Source organism: Mustelus asterias, chromosome 13 (assembly GCF_964213995.1).
Source record: "Mustelus asterias chromosome 13, sMusAst1.hap1.1, whole genome shotgun sequence".
Classification (NCBI taxonomy): Eukaryota; Metazoa; Chordata; class Chondrichthyes; order Carcharhiniformes; family Triakidae; genus Mustelus; species Mustelus asterias.
In genome coordinates this window covers 50,396,690-50,418,485 of record NC_135813.1, presented here as the reverse complement: position 1 = coordinate 50,418,485, position 21,796 = coordinate 50,396,690, and the positions used below count along the sequence as shown (strand labels likewise).

The following is a 21,796-nucleotide window of genomic DNA, read 5'->3' as shown; positions in this document are numbered from 1 at the left end:
CCCATGTAACTATCTAAATGCTTTTTAAAAGACAAAATTGTACCCGCCTCTACTACTACCTCTGGCAGCTTGTTCCAGACACTCACCACCCTCTGTGTGAAAAAAATGCCCTTCTGGACACTTTTGTATCTCTCCCCAACGCCCTACCATTAACTGAGTAAGTCCTGCCCTGGTTCAATCTACCAAAATGCATCACCTCGCATTTACCTAAATTAAACTCCATCTGCCATTCGTTAGCCCACTGGCCGAATTAGAAACGTAGAAACATAGAAAAACTAAAGCACAAAACAGGCCCTTCGGCCCCACAAGTTGTGCCGAACATTGATCAAGATCCCATTGCAATTGGAGATAACTTTCTTCACTGTCCACTATGCCACCTATCTTAGTGTCATCTGCAAACATACTAACCATGCCTCCTATATTCTCATCCAAATCATTAATATAAATGACAAATAACAGTGGACCCAGCACTGATCCCTGAGGCACACCGCTGGTCACAGCCTCCAGTTTGAAAAACAATTCTCTACAACCACGACAGAAGCCAATTTTGTATCCATTTAGATACCTCACCCTGGATCCCGTGAGATTTAACTTTATGCAACAATCTACCATGCGGTACCTTGTCAAAGGCCTTGCTAAAGTCCATGTAGACAACATCAACTGCACTGCTCTCATCGACCTTCTTGGTTACCCTTTCAAAAAACTCAATTAAATTTGTGAGACATGATTTTCCACTCACAAAACCATGCTGACTGTCCCTAATCAGTACTTGCGTCTCTAAATGCCTGTCGATCCTGTCTCTCAAAATACCTTCCAACAATTCACCCACCATAGATGTGAGGCTCACTGGCCTGTAGTTCCCAGGCTTTTCCCTGCAGCCCTTTTTAAACAAAGGCACAATATTTGCCACTCTCCAATCTTCAGGCACCTCACCCGTGACTATCGATGATTCAAATATCTCGGCTAAGGGACCCGCAATTTCCCCTATGGTCATTAGGGGAAATTGCTAATGACCACTGATGGTCATTACCTGGCATTTGTGTGATGTGAATGTCATTTGCCTCTTATCAGCTCCAGCCTGAATGTTGTCCAAGTCTTGCTGCTTCTGGGAATAAATTGCTTCATAATCTGAGGAGTCATGAATGATTTTGAATATTGTGATATCATCAGTGAACATCCCCACTTCTGATCTTATGATGGAAGGAAGGTCATTGATGAAGTAACTGAAGATGGTTGGGCTGTGGAGACTCACCTGAGGAAGTCTTGTAGTGATGTCCTGAGGCTGAGCTGAATAACCTCTAAACACCACAGCTACCTTCCTTTGTGCGACAAGACTGCACACAGTGGAAAATTTTCTCCGATTCCCACTGACTTCAGTTTTGTCGCGGCTCCTTGGTGCCACACTCAGTCGAATGTTTCTTAGATGTCAAGGAGCCATCATTCTCACCTCACATTGAGAGGTCAGATTTTCTTTATCCATGTTTGGACAAAGGATGAGGTCAGGAGCCAAGTTTTCTGGCGGAACCCAAACTGAGTGTTAGTGAGCAAGTTATTGTTGCGAAAGAGACACTTTGTAGCTCAATCAACTTTGCTAATGATCGAAAGTTGGATTTATCCTATTTCTGTGTACAGGACATTCCTGGGCAATTTCCACATTGGCGGGTAGATCCCAATGTTGTAGCTGTATTAGAACGGCTTGCATGGTGGCATGGCAAGTTTTGGAGTACAAGCCTTCAGTTCTATTGCCGCAATGTTGTCAGGGTTTATAGCTTTTGCAGTATCCAGTGTCTTCAGCTGTTTCTAGGTATGATGTGGAGTGAATCAAATTGGCTGAAAAATACCACCTTTAATTGTGAATGCTTCTGTATCATCTTTTGTGATGTGCTGGATTCCCCCATCATTGAGGATGAGGTTTTTTTGGAGCCTCTCCTACAGTTAGTTGTTTAATTCCCACCACCATTCACAACTGTTTTGAGTTGTTTCCAGTTCACTCAGTCTGAAGAGGTCTTCATAGTTATCCTTAGGCTATTGACTCTTAGAACTATTTACAAATATAATGTAAAAGCTAGTACACACTGCTCTGATCAACACCACACTAACCCTGGGAGCGGGTCATGTACTCTCTTACATCACTTTATAAGTGGTGCTGTACTCAGTCCCATATTCACCCTGTGTGCGCTACAATGACTTGATGTGGCAGGAATGTAGAGCTTAGATCTGATCGATGGTTGTATGATCACTTGGCCCTATCACAAGCTGCCTCTGTTGTTTGGCACAGGAGAAGTTCTACGTTGTAACTTCGTCAGGTTGGCATCTCATTTTTGCTATGCCTGGTGTTGCTTCTGGCATGCCCTCGTGAACTTTTCACTGAACCAGGGTTGATCCCCTGTCTTGATGGTAATGGTAGAGTGGGGGATATGCTGGGCCATAAGGTTACAGATTGTGGTTGAATACAATTCTGCTGCTGATGGGCCACAGCACCTCATGGATGCCCAGTCTTGAGTTGCTAGATCTTTTTGAAATCCATCTCATTTAGCACTGTGGTAGTGCCACACGACATGAAGGAGGGTATCCTCAATGTGAAGATGGGATTTCATCACCACAAGGACTATGCGATGGTCTGTTATGGACAGATACATCTGCAACAGGTAGGGAATGAGTTGAAGTATGTTTTTCCCTTTTGTTGTTTCCTTCACCACCTGTCTAGCAGCCTATCCTTTAGGACCCAGTCAGCTCCATCTCTGGTGGTACTACAGAGCCACTCTTGGTGGTGGACTTTCAAAACCCTCACCCAGAGTTCATTCTGCATCCTCGCCCACCCTCAGTGCTTCCTCCAAGTCGTGTTTGTAATAACTCAAAAAGCCTGACTGGAAAGGAATGTTATTTATTGTTAAACACAAAATGAAGCAACTACTCTGTGGCGTACATACATAAGCCCCAACCGGGCCAACTGTTCTGCAGACCCTTCCCAGTGTCTGCCTTACAAAGGGCTCAGGTGACAAATTCCACCTGGGCAGGCCATCGCCTGTTACCAAAGGAACTCGTATTCAATGAGCCCCACAGGGAGATCAATTAGGGATTAGATACAGAGTAAAGCTCTTTTTACACTACCCCTATCAAACCTCCCAGGACAGATAAAGCATAGGGCTAAATGGGGAGTGAAGCTCCTTTACACTGTCACCATCAAACACTCCCAGGACAGGTACAGCATGGGATTAGATACAGAGTAAAGCTCCCTTTACACTGTCCCCATCAAACACTCCCAGGACAGGTACAGCATGGGGTTAGATACAGAGTAAAGCTCCCTTTACACTGTCCCCAACAACCTATGGAACTCGTGGGGGTTTTCACACACCCTCCCTCCAAGTTTGAGGATTCCCCCTCACTCCTGTGGCGATGGGGCCAATTTTGTCATTTGGCCCATAGCCTCACTTCTGTCATTTGTACAGTCTGGTTGGGGGCCTTATACCGAATGTCTTTTCCTTGTGGAATGTCAAAGGGGGCTCATCCTCGGTGGCAATCTCTGACTGCAACTTCGCCGCCTGCGTCTCTATTTCTGAGGTTGAGTCTTCGTTGACCTCTCTTGGACTTTCTGTGGATGGAGTTTTCCATCCACAGGCCAGTGTATAAGGTGCCAATAGTAGTGTGGGGTGCAGCAGTTGCCCCTGTGGAGGGCTCCTAATGGTGGGGTGATTAGCATGTTTTTTTTGTAGTCTTCTCCCTACTCTTTACTGTGTATGACACTGGTCCCGTTTTTGAGAGGACAACTTCTAGGATCCACAGGGAACCGTCTCTGAAATTCCGTCTGTGGACGGTGTCTCCCAGTTTGAAGGTCCTGTCAGGTTTATGCCCATCGTGGCCCCTTTTTTGGACTTCTTGTTTTTCTTCGATTTTGCTGCTCAGGTTTGGGAAAATGATCAACAGCAAGTTTTGTTTCCATAGAGCTTTTTGTTTGTTTCTCATGTTGTTCTTGAATACCGGGACTGCTCGCTCGCTGAAACTCCCTGCTGGTAAATGGGGTCCTGTTGTCCATTACGAAGACCTCAGGTATACCATGTGTGCAAAAAGATTGCTGGAGGTTTTTATGGTGTCGTACGGGATAGTGGAGGCCATCCGGTGCATGCTGGTCCATTTTGAATGGGCAATCAGAATTAAGAACAGAGCCCATAAATGGCTTACGAAGTCTATGTCCACTCACAACCAAGCACCCCGGCCTTTCCCAGGGATGCAACAAAGTTGCTAGTGGGATCCTTTTCCTGGCAGGTTTTGTATTGCTTGACTAGGTTTTCAATGTCCTTGTCTATACCAGGCCACCAGACAGAGTCTCTTGCAAGCATTTTCATTTTGGAAATCCCTGGGTAGCCATGATAAATTTGTGGAGTATTGGTCGCTGACCTGGACCTGGGACAACCACCTGAGCTCCCCAGAAGATGATACCATCCTCAATGCTCAGCTCTTGATATTTGGAAGTATACAGTTTTAGATCCTCTGTAGGATGCTCTTGTGGTCCACCACTTAGGACGATATGACGTAGCTTTGCCAATGTCGGGTCCTTTTGGGTCCAAGCCTGAATTTGCTTGGCACATACTGGCAGAGTGTCCATGAACTTCAATGTCATGATAACTTCATCCATCTTTGAAGGTGAGGGTAGGCTGGTTGGTAGCAGTAGATGGCTCAAGGCATCTGCATGGGCGATCTGTCTCCCTACAGGGTGTATTCCTAGGCGTCTAACAGCAGTGCCCAGCATTGGATCCGAGCTGATGCTATGGGGGAAGTCTTCTTGCTTTCTGCGAAGAGACCCAACACAGGTTTGTGATCTGTCACTATGGTGAAATGCTGACCATAGACATATAGTGGAATTTTTTTCACCATGAATAGCATGGCCAAACCTCCTTTCTCAATTTGGGCGTACCTACTTTCGGCATTTGCCAGGGTTTGTGAAGCAGACAGGATTGGATATTCTGTCCCATCATCCCAATACTGACAATATTGTGACAATACTGCTCCTGTCCTGTAGGGGGAGGTATTGCAGGTATGAGTGGTCGCACTGGATCTTAATAGGCCACCATGTTTGTCGACAGCAATTGCTGTTTGACACTTGTAAAGGCTTTCTCCTGTGGCATTTGGCACGACCATTCCTGATTTTGTTTTAGAAGGACATAGAGGTTTGCCAGCAGGATCGCAGGGTTCGGTTCGAATTTCCCATAACAGTTGGTGAGACCGAGGAAAGATTTCATCTCCATTGTGTTCCTTGGAGTTGGAACCCCTTTTATGGACTTCACCTTGTCGATAGGGTGTAGTCACCCTTGTTAACTTTGTACCCCAGGTACATTATTTCATTTACCTGGAACATGCACTTATCCCTCTTTCGCCTGACACTAGCCTCAGAGAAACACTGTAAGACCTCCTACAAACTCTCCATATGTTCCTTTACAGCAGCTCCTGTGATTAAAACATCATTCAGGTAGATTGCAATTCTGGGCACCCCTTGATGGATTTGCTCCATCACCCTTTGAAAAATGGCACAAGCCAAAGACATCCCACAAGACAAGCAGGTGTACTCATACAGTACCCAAAAAAGAAAATGCTGGAAAATCTCAGCAGGTCTGGCAGCATCTGTAAGGAGACATTTCGAGTCCAGATGACCCTTTGTCAAAGCCGATGACTGGGTGATTGTTTTGCTGAGCACTTTGGTCTGTGCACAATCAGGACCCTGACTTCCCGTTGCTTGTCATTTTAACACACGATCCTGCTCCCATGCTCGCGTGTCTGTCCTTGTCCTGCTGCAATGTTCCAATGAAGCTCAACGCAAACTGGAGGAACAGCACCTCATCTTTCGGCTGGGCACATTACAACCTTCCGGTCTCAACATCGAATTCAACAACTTCAGATGATTAGCTCTACCCCACCTCGACCCCTTTGTTTTCCTTTTATTTTATTTTTATCTGTTCTCTACCTTTTATTTCTTTATTGTGTTTCTTTATTCTTCTTCCCCCCCCACTCTTCCCCCTATTTTATCCCCCTTTCCTTACTTTTTCACCTCCTTTGCTTCCCCTTTCCTCCTTTTTCTCAATTTTACCTCTCTCCCACCCATCTTCCCCACCCCCCCCCCTCCCCTCACATCTTCATCCGTCACAACTTAAAACAGCTTTGACAAAGGGTCATCTAGTTTCGAAACATCAGCTCTTTTCTCTCCTTACAGACGCTGTCAGACCTGCTGAGATTTTCCAGCATTTTCCCTTTTGGTTTCAGATTCCAGCATCCGCAGTAATTTGCTTTTATCCAGTGTACTTTGTGAGTATTTATAGTGACGTATTTCCTGGATGACACCTTTTTGATTTGATTTGATTTATTATTGCCACATGTATTAACATACAGTGAAAAGTAGTGTTTCTTGCGCGCTATACAGACAAAACATACCGTTCATAGAGAAGAAAATGAGAGAGTGCAGAATGTAATGTTACAGTCATAGTTAGGGTGTAGAGAAAGATCAATTTAATGCAAGGTAGGTCCATTCAAAAGTCTGACAGCAACAGGGAAGAAGCTGTTCTTGAGTCAGTTGGTACGTGACCTCAGACTTTTTTATCTTTTTCCTGATGGAAGAAAGTAGAAGAGAGAATGTCCAGGATGCGTGGGGTCCTTAATTATGCTGGCTGCTTTGCCGAGGCAGCAGGAAGTGTAGACAGTCAATGGATGGGAGGTTGGTTTGCGTGATGGATTGGGCTACATTCACGACCTTTTGTCATTTCTTGCGGTCTTGGGCAGAGCAGGAGCCATACCAAGCTGTGGTACAACCAGAAAGAATGCTTTCTATGGTGCATCTGTAAAAGTTGGTGAGAGTCGTATCTGACATGCCAAATTTTCTCAGTCTTCTGAGAAAGTAGAGGTGTTGGTGGGCTTTCTTAACTATAGTGTCAGCATGGGGGGATCAGGACAGGTTGTTGGTGATCTGGACACCTAAAAACGTGAAGCTCTTGACCCTTTCTACTTCGTCCCCGTTGATGTAGACAGGGTCATGTTCTCCTTTACGCTTCCTGAAGTCGATGACAATCTCCTTCATTTTGTTGACATTGAGGGAGAGATTATTGTTGCCACACCAGTTTACCAGATTCTCTATCTCTTTCCTGCACTCTGTCTCATCATTGTTTGAGATCTGACTCACTACGGTGGTATCATCAGCAAACTTGAAAATTGAGTTGGAGGGGAATTTGGCCACACAGTCATAGATGTATAAGGAGTATAGTCAGGGGCTGAGAACATAGCCTTGTGGGGCACTGGTGTTGAGGATGATTATGGAGGAGGTGTTGTTGCCTATCCTTACTGATTGTGGTCTGTGAGTTAAGAAGTTCAGGATCCAGTCACTGAGGGAGGAGCCAAGGCCCAGGCCATGGAGTTTGGGGAGATGAGTTTCGTAGGAATAATGGTGTTGAAGGCTGAGCTGTAGACAATAAATAGGAGTCTGACATAGGTGTCTTTGTTATCTAAGTGTTCCAGGGTTGAGTGCAGGGCCAGGGAGATAGCGTCTGCAGTGGACCTGTTGCGGCGGTAGGCAAACTGTAGTGGATCCAGGTAGTCCTCAAGCTCCAGTTGGAGGTAGGTGTGGCTCACATTCAGTTTTGGAAAATATATGACCTCCAGCCAGTTTTGTGTACAAGTCTTCTATGCGTGGCATAGGATATCTGCCTAAGAGGGAAGCTCTGTTGACCGTCAACTTATAATCTCCACAGAGACGCACCGAGTTGTCCGGTTTTAAAACTGGAACTACTCATGCGGTCCATTCAGCAAATTATACTGGGCGTATAATGCCAAGTTCCTCTAGATGTTCCAATTTGGCCTCCACTTTGGCTCGCAGCACTTAGGGGACCGGTCGTGCCTTGCAATATTTAGGTTGGGCCTCTGGGTCCACACAGATCTTCGCCCTGGCACCTTCAATCTTCCTGAGACCTTCTTGGAACACTTTGAGGTATTTCCCATATAAGTATAAGTTGTATAAGTTGGCAGTCCCCATTTTAAAGATCTGTTGTCAATCCAGGTGGATTTTTTATAGCCAATCCCTTCACAAGAGGCTGGGCCCTGGTCCTTGCACGACTATTAGGGGGAGTCAGACTGTCTGTTGTCCATGTGTAACTGGAGTTACAGTGGTCCCAATAATGCGTAAGGGCTCCTTAGTGTAGCCTTGGTGTGTCGCAGACTTAAAGGTAAGATGCCCAGTTGGAGTTGCCTAAAGGTGTACTCCCCAATGATAGATACTGCAGCACCTGTGTCTACCTCCATGTCTAGGGCCTGGCTATTTACCTGCAGCTAATTCTGGATTGGGGCCACATTGGGTGCAGTGATGCAATTCAGTTGCACTAATCCTTATCCTCGGGTCGATTTATTTACAAAGCCCTGTCTGGAGGTGGCATCGCCCTCCGGCCTGGACAATACGCATTTTACTTGTTTCGGTAGCCTTGTCTGGGGCGGACCCTATGATTGCAAGTACAGCACGGATGTGCTTTCTCCTCACTATATTGTGGAGAAACCTCCTGTCCAGTTCCAGAATTTTGCGACCTCCTCATCCAATCACACTTTCTTGGCAACAAATGGGGGATGCGAGTGTTATCTGCTGGGGACTTGGTTCTGTGGTATGGGGTGGCCTATAGCTAAGGAACAGTGCTAACCTGTACTCTCAATGTTCCGCTAATTTTCACAGTCTTGTCAAGAATTCCGTAAATGGTTCCCCAGAAGGTCTATTTGCCATGTTGTAGCGCTGTAATATAACAGACGGTTTGAGGTAGTGGTTCGCTACTAAATTAAATATTAAAAAATTTTGAATGCGGGGCTGCTGGGTTAAACTCTTTGTGATCTTGAAAGTTGGGGCCACAAAAGCAGTCAAGAGGATGACTTCTTGCTGCTCGTCCCGTTCTATCCCGTTTGCCTGGAAAAAGTTGTAATAAGTCTTTGGAGGCAGAAGTCCTTCCACCAAATTCTCCTTCTCCCCTCCGAATTAGAGCCCAGTGATTGTTTACATCCACCTTAGAGATCACACAGCATCTTGATTTAACTTCTGATCTGAAAGACAGCTCCTCTGACAGTGCAGCACTGAAGAGTCATAGAGAGACATAGAGGTTTACAGCATGGAAACAGGCCCTTCGGCCCAACTTGTCCATGCCGCCCTTTTTTTTCAAAACCCCGAAGCCAATCCCAATTGCCTGCATTTGGCCCATATCCCTCTATACCCATCGTACCCATGTAACAATCTAAATGCTTTTTAAAAGACAAAGTTGTACCCATCTCTACTACTACTTCTGGCAGCTTGTACCAGACACTCAACACCCTCTGTGTGACAAAATTGCCCTTCTGGACACTTTTGTATCTCTCCCCTCTCACCTTAAACCTATGCCCTCTAGTTTTAGACTCCCCTACCTTTGGGAAAATATATTGACTATCAAGCTGATCTGTGCCCCTCATTATTTTATAGGCCTCTATAAGATCACCCTTCAGCCTCCTACGCTCCAGAGAAAAAAGTCCCAGTCTATCCAGCCTCTCCTTATAACCCAAACCATCAAGTCCCGGTAGCATCCTAGTAAATCTTTCCTGCACTCTTTCTAGTTTAATAATATCCTTTCTATAATAGGGTGACCAGAATTGTACACAGTATTCCAAGTGTGGCCTTACCAGGGTCAACAAGACATTCCAACTCCTGTATTCAATGTTCTGACCGATGAAACCAAGCATGCCAAATGCCTTCTTCACCACTCTCTCCACCTGTGACTCCACTTTCAAGGAGCTATGAACATGTACCCCTAGATCTCTTTGTTCTGTAACTCTCCCCAACGCTCTACCATTAACTGAGTAAGTCCTGCCCAGGTTCAATCTACCAAAATGCATCACCTCGCATTTGTCTAAATTAAACTCCATCTGCCATTCGTCAGCCCACTGGCCCAATTGATCAAGATCCCGTTGCAATTGGAAATAACTTTCTTCACTGTCCACTATGTCACCAATCTTGGTGTCATCTCCAAACTTACTAACCATGCCTCCTATATTCTCATCCAAATCATTAATATAAATGACAAATAACAGTGGACCCAGCACTGATCCCTGAGGCACATCGCTGGTCACAGGCCTCCAGTTTGAAAAACAACTCTCTACAACCACCCTCTGGCTTCTGTCAAGAAGCCAATTTTGTATCCATTTAGATACCTCACCCTGGATCCCGTGAGATTTAACCTTATGCAACAACTTACCATGCGGTACCTTGTCAAAGCCTTGCTTAAGTCCATGTAGACAATATTAGCTGCACTGCCCTCATCTACCTTCTTGGTTACCCCTTCAAAAAACTCAATTAAATTTGTGAGACATGATTTTCCACTCACAAAGCCATGCTGACTGTCCCTAATCAGTCCTTGCGTCTCTAAATGCCTAGAAGAGTCGGCTGATGTTTCTTTGAGTTAAAGTCTCTGGAGTGGCACTTTCCTGATCAGAATCCTAATCTCCACAAACTTCAGTTTCTTCAGAACTCTATTTGATCCACATCAAATTCCAATCACTTCTCACCAGCACCATGCAAAACATAAATTGACACCAGTTCCTCATGACTCATTTCAAATAATCACATCTTTTAATTTTTCTGTATCCCTCCCCATGTCCATAACCATCTCCAGCCTCCAACAACAGCCTGCGTGATACCTTCCAGTTTCTCTCTCACCAGCCTTTTTCTGTAACCTGCCTTCCTTTAGCCCAATACAGAGAGCTGATGGCTCAGACGCCTCAGTTCTTTCCCCCTCGGACTGTCTGATTTTCCACCTTCCTTAGAACCTCCTTACTGTCAGCTCTGTCAATAAGCTTTTGACCATCACTCCAGTTTCTTCTTTGACAGCTGATGTGTTTCTTTATTATAATTGAGTAAAATTTAAAGTCCATTTCACCCACCTGAACCAGAGGAAAATGCAAAGTGTCCGGGAGGATCCCGCATCTCATATTGTCCTGTCGCGTTAACACATGTTCCATTTCTAATAATAAAATAACAAAGATATTGACATTGCAATCAACTGGCTGAATTTTAGGCAGCAGTGAGTGAGTAAGGGGATCTGGCAGTAAGTCAGCAGCACTGAGGGATCTGGTGGTGAGTTTGCAATACCAGAGGATCCATTAGTGAGTTTATAATGCAGGGGGAATGGGAGATATATATGTGAGCCTGCAATGCAGGGGGAACTGGTGATGAATCTGTAATGCAAGGAGATCCAATGGTGGCCTACACACTGTAACGCCAGTTCCACGGCCTACACACTGTAATGCCAGTTCCACGGCCTACACACTGTACCATCAGTTCCACCACCAAGACACTAACAGCTATTCCACAGGCTACACACTGTAACATCAGTTCCACAGTCTATACACACTGGAACATCAGTTCTGCAGTCTACACACTGTAACTTCAGTTCCACAGGGCACACATTGTAATATCGGCCGCGATTCTCCCATTGTGACCCGCAACTTTTCTGGCAGGTCGGGCTGGGAGATGCGCGTGTCAGTCATTTCACCGTTTCGCAGGAGGCCCGTCTCTCGGCTTCGCATCCTTCGCTGGGATTCCGAATGTGCAGAGCGCAGTGGATGGCACGCACATCGCCTTGTGGGCCCCCGATGCAGGGCCACAGCAATTTTTAAACCGGAAGGGGTTCCAAAGAACAAAGAAAATTACAGCACAGGAACAGGCCCTTCGGCTCTCCAAGCCAGCACTGACCATGCGACCCAACTTAACTAAAACTCCCTAACCTTCCGGGGACCATATCCCTCTATTCCCATCCTATTCATGTATTTGTCAAGATGCCCCTTAAAAGTCACTATCGTATCTGCTTCCACTATCTGCCCCGGCAACGGGTTCCAGGCACCCACTACTCTCTGTGTAAAAAATCTGCCTCATATATCTCCTTTAAACCTTGCCCCTCGCACCTTAAACCTGTGCACCCTAGTAATTGACTCTTCCACCCTGGGAAAAAGCTTCTGACTATCCACTCTGTCCATGCCTCTCATAATCTTGTAGACTTCTATCAGATAGCCTTTAAACCTCCGTCGTTCCAGTGAGAACAAACCAAGTTTCTCCAACCGTTCCTCATAGCTAATGCCCTCCATATCAGGCAACATCCTGGTAAATCTTTTCTGTACCCTCTCCAAAGTCTCCACATCCTTCTGGTAGTGTGGCGACCAGAATTGAACACTATATTCCAAGTGCGGCCTAACTAAGGTTCGATAAACCTGCAACATGACTTGCCAATTTTTAAACTCAATGCCCCGGCCAATGAAGGCAAGCATGCCGTATGCCTTCTTGACTACCTTAGAACATAGAACATAGAACATTACAGCGCAGTACAGGCCCTTCGGCCCTCGATGTTGCGCCGACCAGTGGTACCAATCTAAAGCCCCTCTAATCTACACTATTCCAATATCATCCATATGTTTATCCAATAACCACTTGAACGCTCTCAATGTTGACGAGTCCACCACTGCTGCAGGCAGGGCATTCCACGCCCTTACTACTCTCCGAGTAAAGAACCTACCTCTAACATTTGTCCTATATCTCTCACCCCTCAATTTAAAGCTATGTCCCCTCATGCCAGCCAACACCATCCGAGGAAAAAGGCTCTCACTATCCACCCTATCTAATCCTCTGATCATCTTGTATGCCTCTATTAAGTCACCTCTTAACCTTCTTCTCTCTAACGAAAACAACCTCAAGCCCCTCAGCCTTTCCTCATACGATTTTCCCACCATACCAGGCAACATCCTGGTAAATCTCCTCTGCACCCTTTCCAACATCTTTCCTATAATACGGCGACCAGAACTGTACGCAATACTCCAAATGCGGCCGCACCAGAGTTTTGTACAGTTGCAGCATAGCCTCCTGGCTCCGAAACTCAATCCCTCTACCAATAAAAATTAACACACCGTACGCCTTCTTAACAACCCTATCAACCTGGGTGCCAACTTTCAGGGATCTATGCACATGGACACCCAGATCCCTCTGTTCATCCACACTACCAAGTATCTTACCATTAGCCCAGTACTCTGTATTCCTGTTACTCCTTCCAAAGTGAATCACGTCACACTTTTCCGCATTAAACTCCATTTGCCACCTCTCAGCCCAGCTCTGCAGCTTATCTATGTCCCTCTGTAACCTGCCACTTCCCTCCGCACTGTCTACAACTCCACCGACTTTAGTGTCATCCGCAAATTTACTAATCCATCCTTCCACGCCCTCATCCAAGTCATTAATAAAAATGACAAACAGCAGTGGCCCCAAAACAGATCCTTGCGGTACACCACTAGTAACTGAACTCCAGGATGAATATTTCCCATCAACCACCACCCTTTGTTTTCTTACAGCTAGCCAATTCCTGATCCAAACCACTAAATCACCCTCAATCCCATGTGTCTGTATTTTCTGTGAAAGCTCACCATGGGGAACCTTATCAAACGCTTTGCTGAAATCCATATACACCACATCAACCGCTTTACCCTCATCCACCTCTTTGGTCACCTTCTCAAAGAACTCAATAAGGTTTGTGAGGCACGACCTACCCTTTACAGAACCGTGCTGACTATCCCTAATCAAATTATTCCTTTCTAGGTGATTATAAATCCTATCTCTTATAATCCTTTCCAATACTTTGCCCACAACAGAAGTAAGGCTCACCGGTCTATAATTACCAGGGTTGTCCCTACTCCCCTTCTTGAACAAGGGGACAACATTTGCTATCCTCCAGTCTTCTGGCACTGTTCCTGTAGACAATGACGACACAAAGATCAAAGCCAAAGGCTCTGCAATCTCCTCTCTAGCCTCCCACCTGCATTGCCACTTTCTCCACCTGCATTGCCACTTTCAGTGACCTGTGTACCTGTACCCCCAGATCCCCGTGCCCCTCAATACTCTTAAAGGTTCTGCCATTTACTGTATATTTTCTATCTGTATTAAACCTTCCAAAATGCATTATCTCACATTTGTCCGGATTAAACTCCATCTGCCATCTCTCCGCCCAAGTCTCCAACCGATCTATATCCTGCTGTATCCTCTGATGGTCCTCATCGCTATCCGTAACCTTTGTGTCGTCCGCAAACTTACTAATCAAACGAGTTACATTTTCCTCCAAATCATTTATATATATTACAAACAGCAAAGGTCCCAGCACTGATCCCTGAGGAATGCCACTTGTCACAGCCCTCCATTCAGAAACGGACCCTTCCATTGCTACCCTCTGTCTTCTTTGACTGAGCCAGTTTTGTATCCACCTTGCCAGCTCACCTCTGATCCCATATGACTTCACCTTCTGCACCAGTCTGCCATGAAGGACCTTGTCAAAGGCCTTACTGAAGTCCATGTAGACAACATCCACTGCCCTACACTCATCTTCGTCACTTCCTCAAAAAACTCGATCAAGTTCGTGAGACACGACCTCCCTTTCACAAAATCATGTTGCCTCTCACTAATACGTCCACTTATTTCCAAGTGGGAATAAATCCTGTCCACTCCCTGAACGTCCAAATTGTCTGCGACCATCAGCTGAAGATCATGCAGGTCGATGCACGCCACCCTTGGGAGTGTCCATGACAGCTTTGTGATCCAACAGTCGGACATCCCAGGACTCTGAAGACCAGCCCAGGCTCCTGGGATGGCTACTGGGTGACAAGGGTTACCTGCTAAGGTCATGGCTGATGACGCCTGTGCAGAGGCCCGAGACCGAGGCAGAGACCCGCTACAACGAGGCCCATGCAGCCACCCAGTCTATAGTTGAATGGTGCATTGACATGCTGAAGATGCAGTTCCGTTGCTTGGACCAATCTGAGGGGGCCCTCCAGTATGACCCTGTGCGTGCTTCACGCATCATCATCACCCTTTGCTGCACTCTGCACAACATTGCCCAGCAGCGGGGAGACCAGCTGGAGCAGGAAGAGGAGGAGGAGGAGCGGCAAGGGGGGGGCGAGGTGGATGTCCCACCACATGAAGAGCTGGAGGAAAGACGACAGGCGGCAATGGCAAGTGTCCGGCAAGGAAGGGCTGCGAGGGACACTTTGATTGCAGCCCACTTCACCTCGCTAGTGCTGTGCAGTGAGGGGGGTCCAACCACCACACATCCACCACACCCCAGGAGCAAGTGCAGCCGCTATTCCCCCTCCAAACCGACCTGGGCCCTCAAATCACCACATCACCCTTCCCCTGCTCCTGTCACCCCATCACCCCATCTCCCAGAAACATCCAACCCTATTAATGTGCCTGGGCTGGCAATGGTTGCGAGCCTTGGTTGAAGGCTGGAGGATGATGACAACTCGCTGTTGTGCACACTGGGATCCTGCCCTTGGTGTAACTCAAGTCTAACTCCTACCTGTACTCCGAATGCACGCTGCCACCCTGGCCCATATAGCTGTAGGGGTTGGGGACACATGTGATGACCTTGGCGGATGTCCCCTGGATGGCAGGGACCTGGAGGGCCCCGGCTGACTTGCGGATGACACTGTTTCGGTGCCACCCTGTTCATCTTGCTGGCCCTGAGATGCCCTGGTGTGAGGACGACAGGGAATGGGAAGGTCTCTGGACGTCCAGGATCTCCTGTGTGGAAGACCCCGGCATGGGCTCAAGCCCTTCCTCCTCCCTTGGGGTGCCCAGAGGCACTCCATGGGACGCCAGGGTCACCTGGCTCTGCCAATTCTGGAGGCCTAGATGCGTCTGCCCCATGATGTGTGATTCCTCAGCCTTGGCCCTCTGAGACTCGGCCAAGCTCCAGCGCCCCTCCGCTACAACATTCTGTGAGCAAGCCAGGCACTGGAGCCCCTCAGCAGTAGCCCTCTGAGCCTGGGCTAAGTTCTCGTGGCTCACAGCCATAGCCTGCTGTGTCTCCAGAATGCCAGCGAGAGTCCCAGCCATGGCCTGCAGTGTCTCCCACATGTCCCCGACACCCATGGCCATCGAACGCTGTGCCTCCTGCATGCCAGAAACACACTTGCCTGTGGCCCATAGTGTGTCCAGGATGGCCTGGACCCTGTCACCCATGGGGACAGACCCCTGAGCCAGACTTTCCACTGTGGTTGCCACCCTTGCAGTGTTGGCCTGGGTCTCATGCTGTGTCGGCACCACCTCCTGCAACGGCAGTCTGTTTGACTCCCCTAAACAGCCTTGCAGTCGCAACATAGTTGCTGACAGCCCTTCCACAACTCCCTGGGTTTCCTGATGCATTTCCACAGTCTTGGGAGGAACAAACCCAGAGGCCCAGCAGCTGGCTTGGGGACAGCTGAATCCTGGCCTCCGGCAGACCTCCATGTGCCCGAGCCCTCGGATGTGCCCACCTCCACCCGATGTCCATCAGCGGCTGTGATGTGCTCACCAGATCGTAACCCAGAGCCTCAACACTAAAGGTACCCACCGTGGTGATTGTCTCTGTGTTGGTGGGTTGTGTGGTACATGCTGGTGATGCTCTAGTGGTGCTGCCTCGGAGGATTCCTCAGTGCCTCCCTCCGAGGTGTCATCCAGGGGGTCACGGGCAGTTTGCTCCAGAACAGCAGGGGCGGCAGTAACACCCAAAGGGCCGGGCTCCTCAGGGTCCAGAGCTGGATAAAAGAACACACATTAGGGGGAGGGAGGTAAAACATTCCATTCAGCTTCGCACTTACTTAGAGGAGGACCAAGGTTGAGGGTGCACTTCTGCTCACTTGCATGCTGTACGCCGACCTGGCTGTCTGTGACCATTCGGTGTGACCCATCACCCCCTGCCAGCTCCATGGCATGTTCCTCCATGCTAGTCAGCTGCCGCAGGTCAGGCACACCACCACCAGTTTGTGTTATCTCCCGTGCATTGTGGATTTTCTTTTCCTGTGGGAATGCAAGGTGGATAGCAAGTATTAACATATTGCAGTGCATGGTGCGCAATGCGTGCCTGTGTCTCAGGGGTTGTGCTGACAGCTTCGGGGAAAGCGGTTATCACTGAAGGGTGCTCGTTGAGGGGTGAGGGGAAGGGGTTAGATTCATTTCCTGGGGAAAGGGTCACTTGTTGCATGCCCTTCAGGTGACTAAGCAGGGTTGGTGATCCGTGCCAAGCATGTGCGGGGTCTCAAGTGGAATGCACACTCACCCTAGTTGCTCACAGAAGGTCGTTCATTTTTTGCGGCACTGCCTGCCAGAGCGCGGTGTCAGGCTCCTGCATTCACCACCTCTGCCACCTCCTCCCACAGTGCCATGGCAGATGCACCCCTTGGGTTTGGACCCTGGCCGGAGAACAGACGATCACACCTCTCCTCCACTGCATCTAGCAGGTGCTCCTGGTCGGCCTCTGAAAATCTGAGAACCGGTTTCCATGCAGCCACCTTTGTGGTGTGACTGGCTGTGTCCATTCCTGCAGTTTATATGGAGCTCTGGCTTATTAGGGGTGCAGGTGAGTGTTTAATGATATTCCCGATTGTGACCTCTGCAGTGCACAAAGTGGGGAGATTCGGGTCTGAAGTTGAACTGAGAAAATAGGCGGAATTTAGAACAGTTTTCCCACCAATTCAGCACTTTTGGGAGAATCGCCCCCTCAGTTCCACAGCCAAAATACTGTATCATTAGTTCAACATTAGTATCAACAGTTCCAATGTGCAGTCCGTGCATCTGATGTCACAGCGTGTAGCCTGTGGAAGTTGTTACAATGTGTAGGCTGTGGAACTAATGATACAGTGTTTAGGCTATGGAACTGAGGGAGGGGCGATTCTCCCAAAAGTGCTGAATTGGCAGGAAAACTGTTCTACATCCCGTCTGTTTTCGCACTACAACATCAATTCCAGTTCCACAGCTTGCACACTGTAACATAAGACACACTGGACGACACACTGCAACACCAGTTCCAGATGCTACGCACGACAACATTAATTCCACAGAATACACACTGAAACATCAGTTCCACAGGATACACACTGTAATATCAGTTTCACAGCCGAAACACTGTATCATTAGTTCCACAACCCACACACTGTAACAACTTCCACAGGCTACACACTAACATCAGTTGCACGGGCTGCACACTACAACAACAGTTCCAGAGGCTACACACAATAACATCAGTTCTGTGGACAACACATGTAAGGGAAATTGTACTGGATATTGTATGAGTTTAGTATGAAATTCAGATTCACTTGTAAGGGAAATTGTATTAGATATTGTATGAGCTAGGTATGAAATTCAGATTCACAGGTTTTAGTAAAATGATATAGCAGATTTAGGTGAGTAGTGAGATGGGTATATAACCTAAAGTAACTTCGTGTGACCTAATATAATCAAGTGTAGTCGATATGATCAAAGTGGAGGAACTAGAGAAGTAATATAGCAATCACTAATTAAGGAAAGCAGACAACAGTCACTTAAGAAAACAAGGAAGACTGCTCGGTGGTTCAACTTAATAGTGAACCATAAAACCATAAACCAGCAGAGAGAATGTCTTTTCTGCTAAACACATTAGTGGACCATAAATCAGCAGGGGGATGTCTTTTCTTCTAAACACATTCGCCTTAGCTTACAAAACCACGATTATTATACAAACAGAAAAGTTCAGATAAGAGCAAGAGTTATAACCACCATGATTTAAGAGACACAGAGATATAACAGGGAATGACCAATTGCAAAGAAAACAGATAAAGGGTCAACTAAAATAATGATGGCCAGAGAAAGAGCGGGCTGTAGGGTAAGATTACAACCAAGGACAGGCAGTAAAAGGGAGATAAGGATCTTGAGATAGGAGGCTGAAATGTACATAAAAGAGTGTAAGCCCAAGAGCTCTTTGGAGTGTTCCGGACGCCCCCGGCTTTATCTCTTATGCTGAGAAATAAAGTCTTTTGCTTGAAAGATCGCTGCTCAGACTCTCTGTTTTAAACCGATGTGAACGAATTGTCGTCCTGGGGAACCACGACAAAATTGGCGCTGCTTAGCAGGGTTGGTGAGAGATCGCCCAGAAAAGCATCTGGAAGGAGTAGCGGAGACGGTGGTCCAACCGGAACCGAGAAGTCCCCAGCCGGCCTTCTGTCAACAAGGTAAGCAGACTTGCATGCATGTAAATCCTTGTTGTCAGAAAGGGGTTTTCTCGAGGCCCGGTGCGCCCGGCTCTCTGCTGGTCCTGGATCTCCCCAACCCAAAAAGATATCCTGCACAGGTAAAACCAAATTGTGTAAAAATTTTGAGAGACTGAGTCTGATCCGAAGAGCAGAATTTTTGCATGCAAAAGCGCGCTGCGAATACTGTATTGTCTGTGAATGGGTAAAAAGTGAGACGGGAAAAAGGCCGAAAGCTAAAGTAATGCAATTAGGTTAAGTCAAGCGGTTTGGAGCGGGTTTTTCAGGTCACGACTTGCCCAGAAGAGAGTAAGTGTGGGAAAACCTGCCAGTCCAAACCTACCCAGGACCTCGGGTAAGGGACGTCAACCGAGAGGGAGAGAGATCAGTGAGAGATCACTCTCTGACCTAATACAGTAGCCAAAAGCACAGGAGTGGATTTTAACCACAGGAAAGGGGAGTAGCAGCTAGAATAGAGGAAGTAAAAGACCAGTTTGAACAAACTGGTCTGAGAAAACAGCGTGAAGGACAGAAATAAGAGAGAGAGTCGGAATATAGGTAGGGTAATAACTAACAACTTGAAAAATTACCCTGACATAACTGCCTGGTGACAAGATTGAAAATAACTAATCTTTGAATAATAAAAAAAAAAACGGAAGCAACACTGGATTGGAAAAAGATTACACATATAACTAACTTAGAGGAGATAAAGAATGAGTGGCCGTATGTAAAATGGGAAAGAGTAGTCGATAGGAATTGGATAGACGAAATAAAATTGGAAACCCTAGAGAAATTAATAAAGGGATCTGACCGATACAGGATTCTTATACACATAGACGAGCAAGTGAAAACCTACTACCCTCTGGCCCGGGAGAGGAAGATAGTGCCGGGACAGGGGACTACGGGGAAGTGGATATCAGGACCCCGGTTAGAATTACAAATAGTGGCAAAAGAAATCCAAAGGAAAGGTAAACAGGGGACTGAGCACGGAAAAACAATACAGCAAGTAATAATCACTGTGATACCTAACTCTGACAGATTAAGTGACAAAAATTGCGACAGTGATCCAAAAAGACGAGTAATGGCGCACCAAGTTAAGACACCAGTGGAGATATTAGGGGATAAGTTCCCAGCCCTTAGGGGAGATATAGAACACGTCTCTAAAAAATGGGCCAAAAGAACAAATAAGACCAATACACAGTGGCCGGAGGAAGGCACATGGTCCATAGAGAGGTGTGAGGACCAGAAGGGAATGATAAAGAACTATAAGATTAAGGATAAATCGAGCAAAAGAAGGGAGAAGCGAGAAAAGGAGTTAGAGATATTAGCCCTATTCCAACAAGGAGGGAAAGAGAGAAGAGGGGTATGGAGGGGAGGTAGAATGCAGATGCCAGTACAACTTGAGGAAAAAGCAAAATTGGAAGATCCAAACGTAGCCCCACCCCCATACTTAGAGAAACAGAGCTCCACGGGACTGTACCCAGTCATATCAGGCACAATGAATTTTGAGGGAGAATATGACATAGAAAAGATGACGAAGGAGGAATGGGCACGAAAGGAGGGAGAAAAGAAACAAGGTATAGAGGAAGCGGCTAAAAAAACAGAAGAGGCTTTTGATGGGCTGAACCAAAGGAGAAAGGAGTTGGAGGACGAAGTAAAGGTGGTAGAACTTTTGGAATGGGTAAAGAAGGTAATGAAAAAGGAAAAAGAACGAGAAGAGGGAGGAGAAAATGTTAGAAATAAATATGAGGGGAAAACAGGAAATGATTTTTGCGAGTATGCAAGTGAGACATCACAAGGATGGAGGTGGAAGCACCCAGAGGAAGGTAGAATGGCGAGAGAGACGGAAGGAGAAACAGAAGAGAGTAGTGAAGACGAAGGGAGGCAATCAGTGTTAGGGGTGCAAAGAAAATCAAGGCGGGAAAGGCACCCACCTGTAAAGTTTCCAGATGTGGATAGGAGAGGGAAAAGGGTATTCCCGGTGATTCTGAAGGGTGGCAGACCGCAGTATATCCCTTGGTCAGGTCAGGATTTGCCTAATTTAATTAATGAATTACCCAATATTTTGGATGGGGCTGGAAGGTGGATTGGACAGTTGGAGGCAGGGATGGTGGGAAAAAGGATGGCACTGGGCGACATCAAAGCTCTCCTGACAAAGGTGCTAGGAATGGACCAAATGGCGGAAGTAATGAGACGTGCTGGCATCCCGACCGCAGCTTATGACCCAGCGGTGGATGGGATACTAATGGACCAGTACCGCCAAGACATCTGGCAGGCACTGCGGGATATGTACCCCAATCGAATGGATGTAAAAACCCTAAAGGGAGAGCCACTGGGTGAGGAGGAGAATGCAGCGGTGTATGTAGAGAATCAATTAAAAAGGTGGAGAAGGGACACGGAGAGGGACATTTTAATAGACCCACTGACCAACTCCATGTTCCGGGCTGCAATCCTAGAGGGCTTGCCAGCCCCAGCTAAGACAAGGCTGGAGGAAGTGGTGGGCTTGGACTCAAAAAATTACCGAGAGTTTGTGGATTATGTTGCCCATGCAGTAGAGAGACATCGCAAAGATGAAAAGAATGCAGACAAACAGCTGAAGGAGGTACAACGTAAACTCCTTCAGGCACAGTTGGAGGAGATCAAAAGCAAGGATAAACTGAAGGCAAAAGAGGATCTCGCACCCAGAAAAATAGCACCAATGATGGTGGAGCAAAAGCCAGAGGAAATACCTGCACTAATCAAAGGGGGGAGC

General features: G+C 47.0%; 1 protein-coding gene across 2 annotated transcripts in view; it reads right to left on the bottom strand.

Moving 5' to 3' along the window:
* Window positions 1–21,796, bottom strand: part of LOC144502611 (protein AMBP-like) — a 197,806-nt gene that overhangs the window by 51,228 nt on the left and 124,782 nt on the right. For both annotated transcript variants that reach the window (XM_078226749.1, XM_078226748.1), the window contains exon 3: window positions 10,915–10,994. In XM_078226749.1, the coding sequence (XP_078082875.1) occupies window positions 10,915–10,994 (80 nt within the window). The remainder of the gene's footprint in view (window positions 1–10,914; window positions 10,995–21,796) is intronic.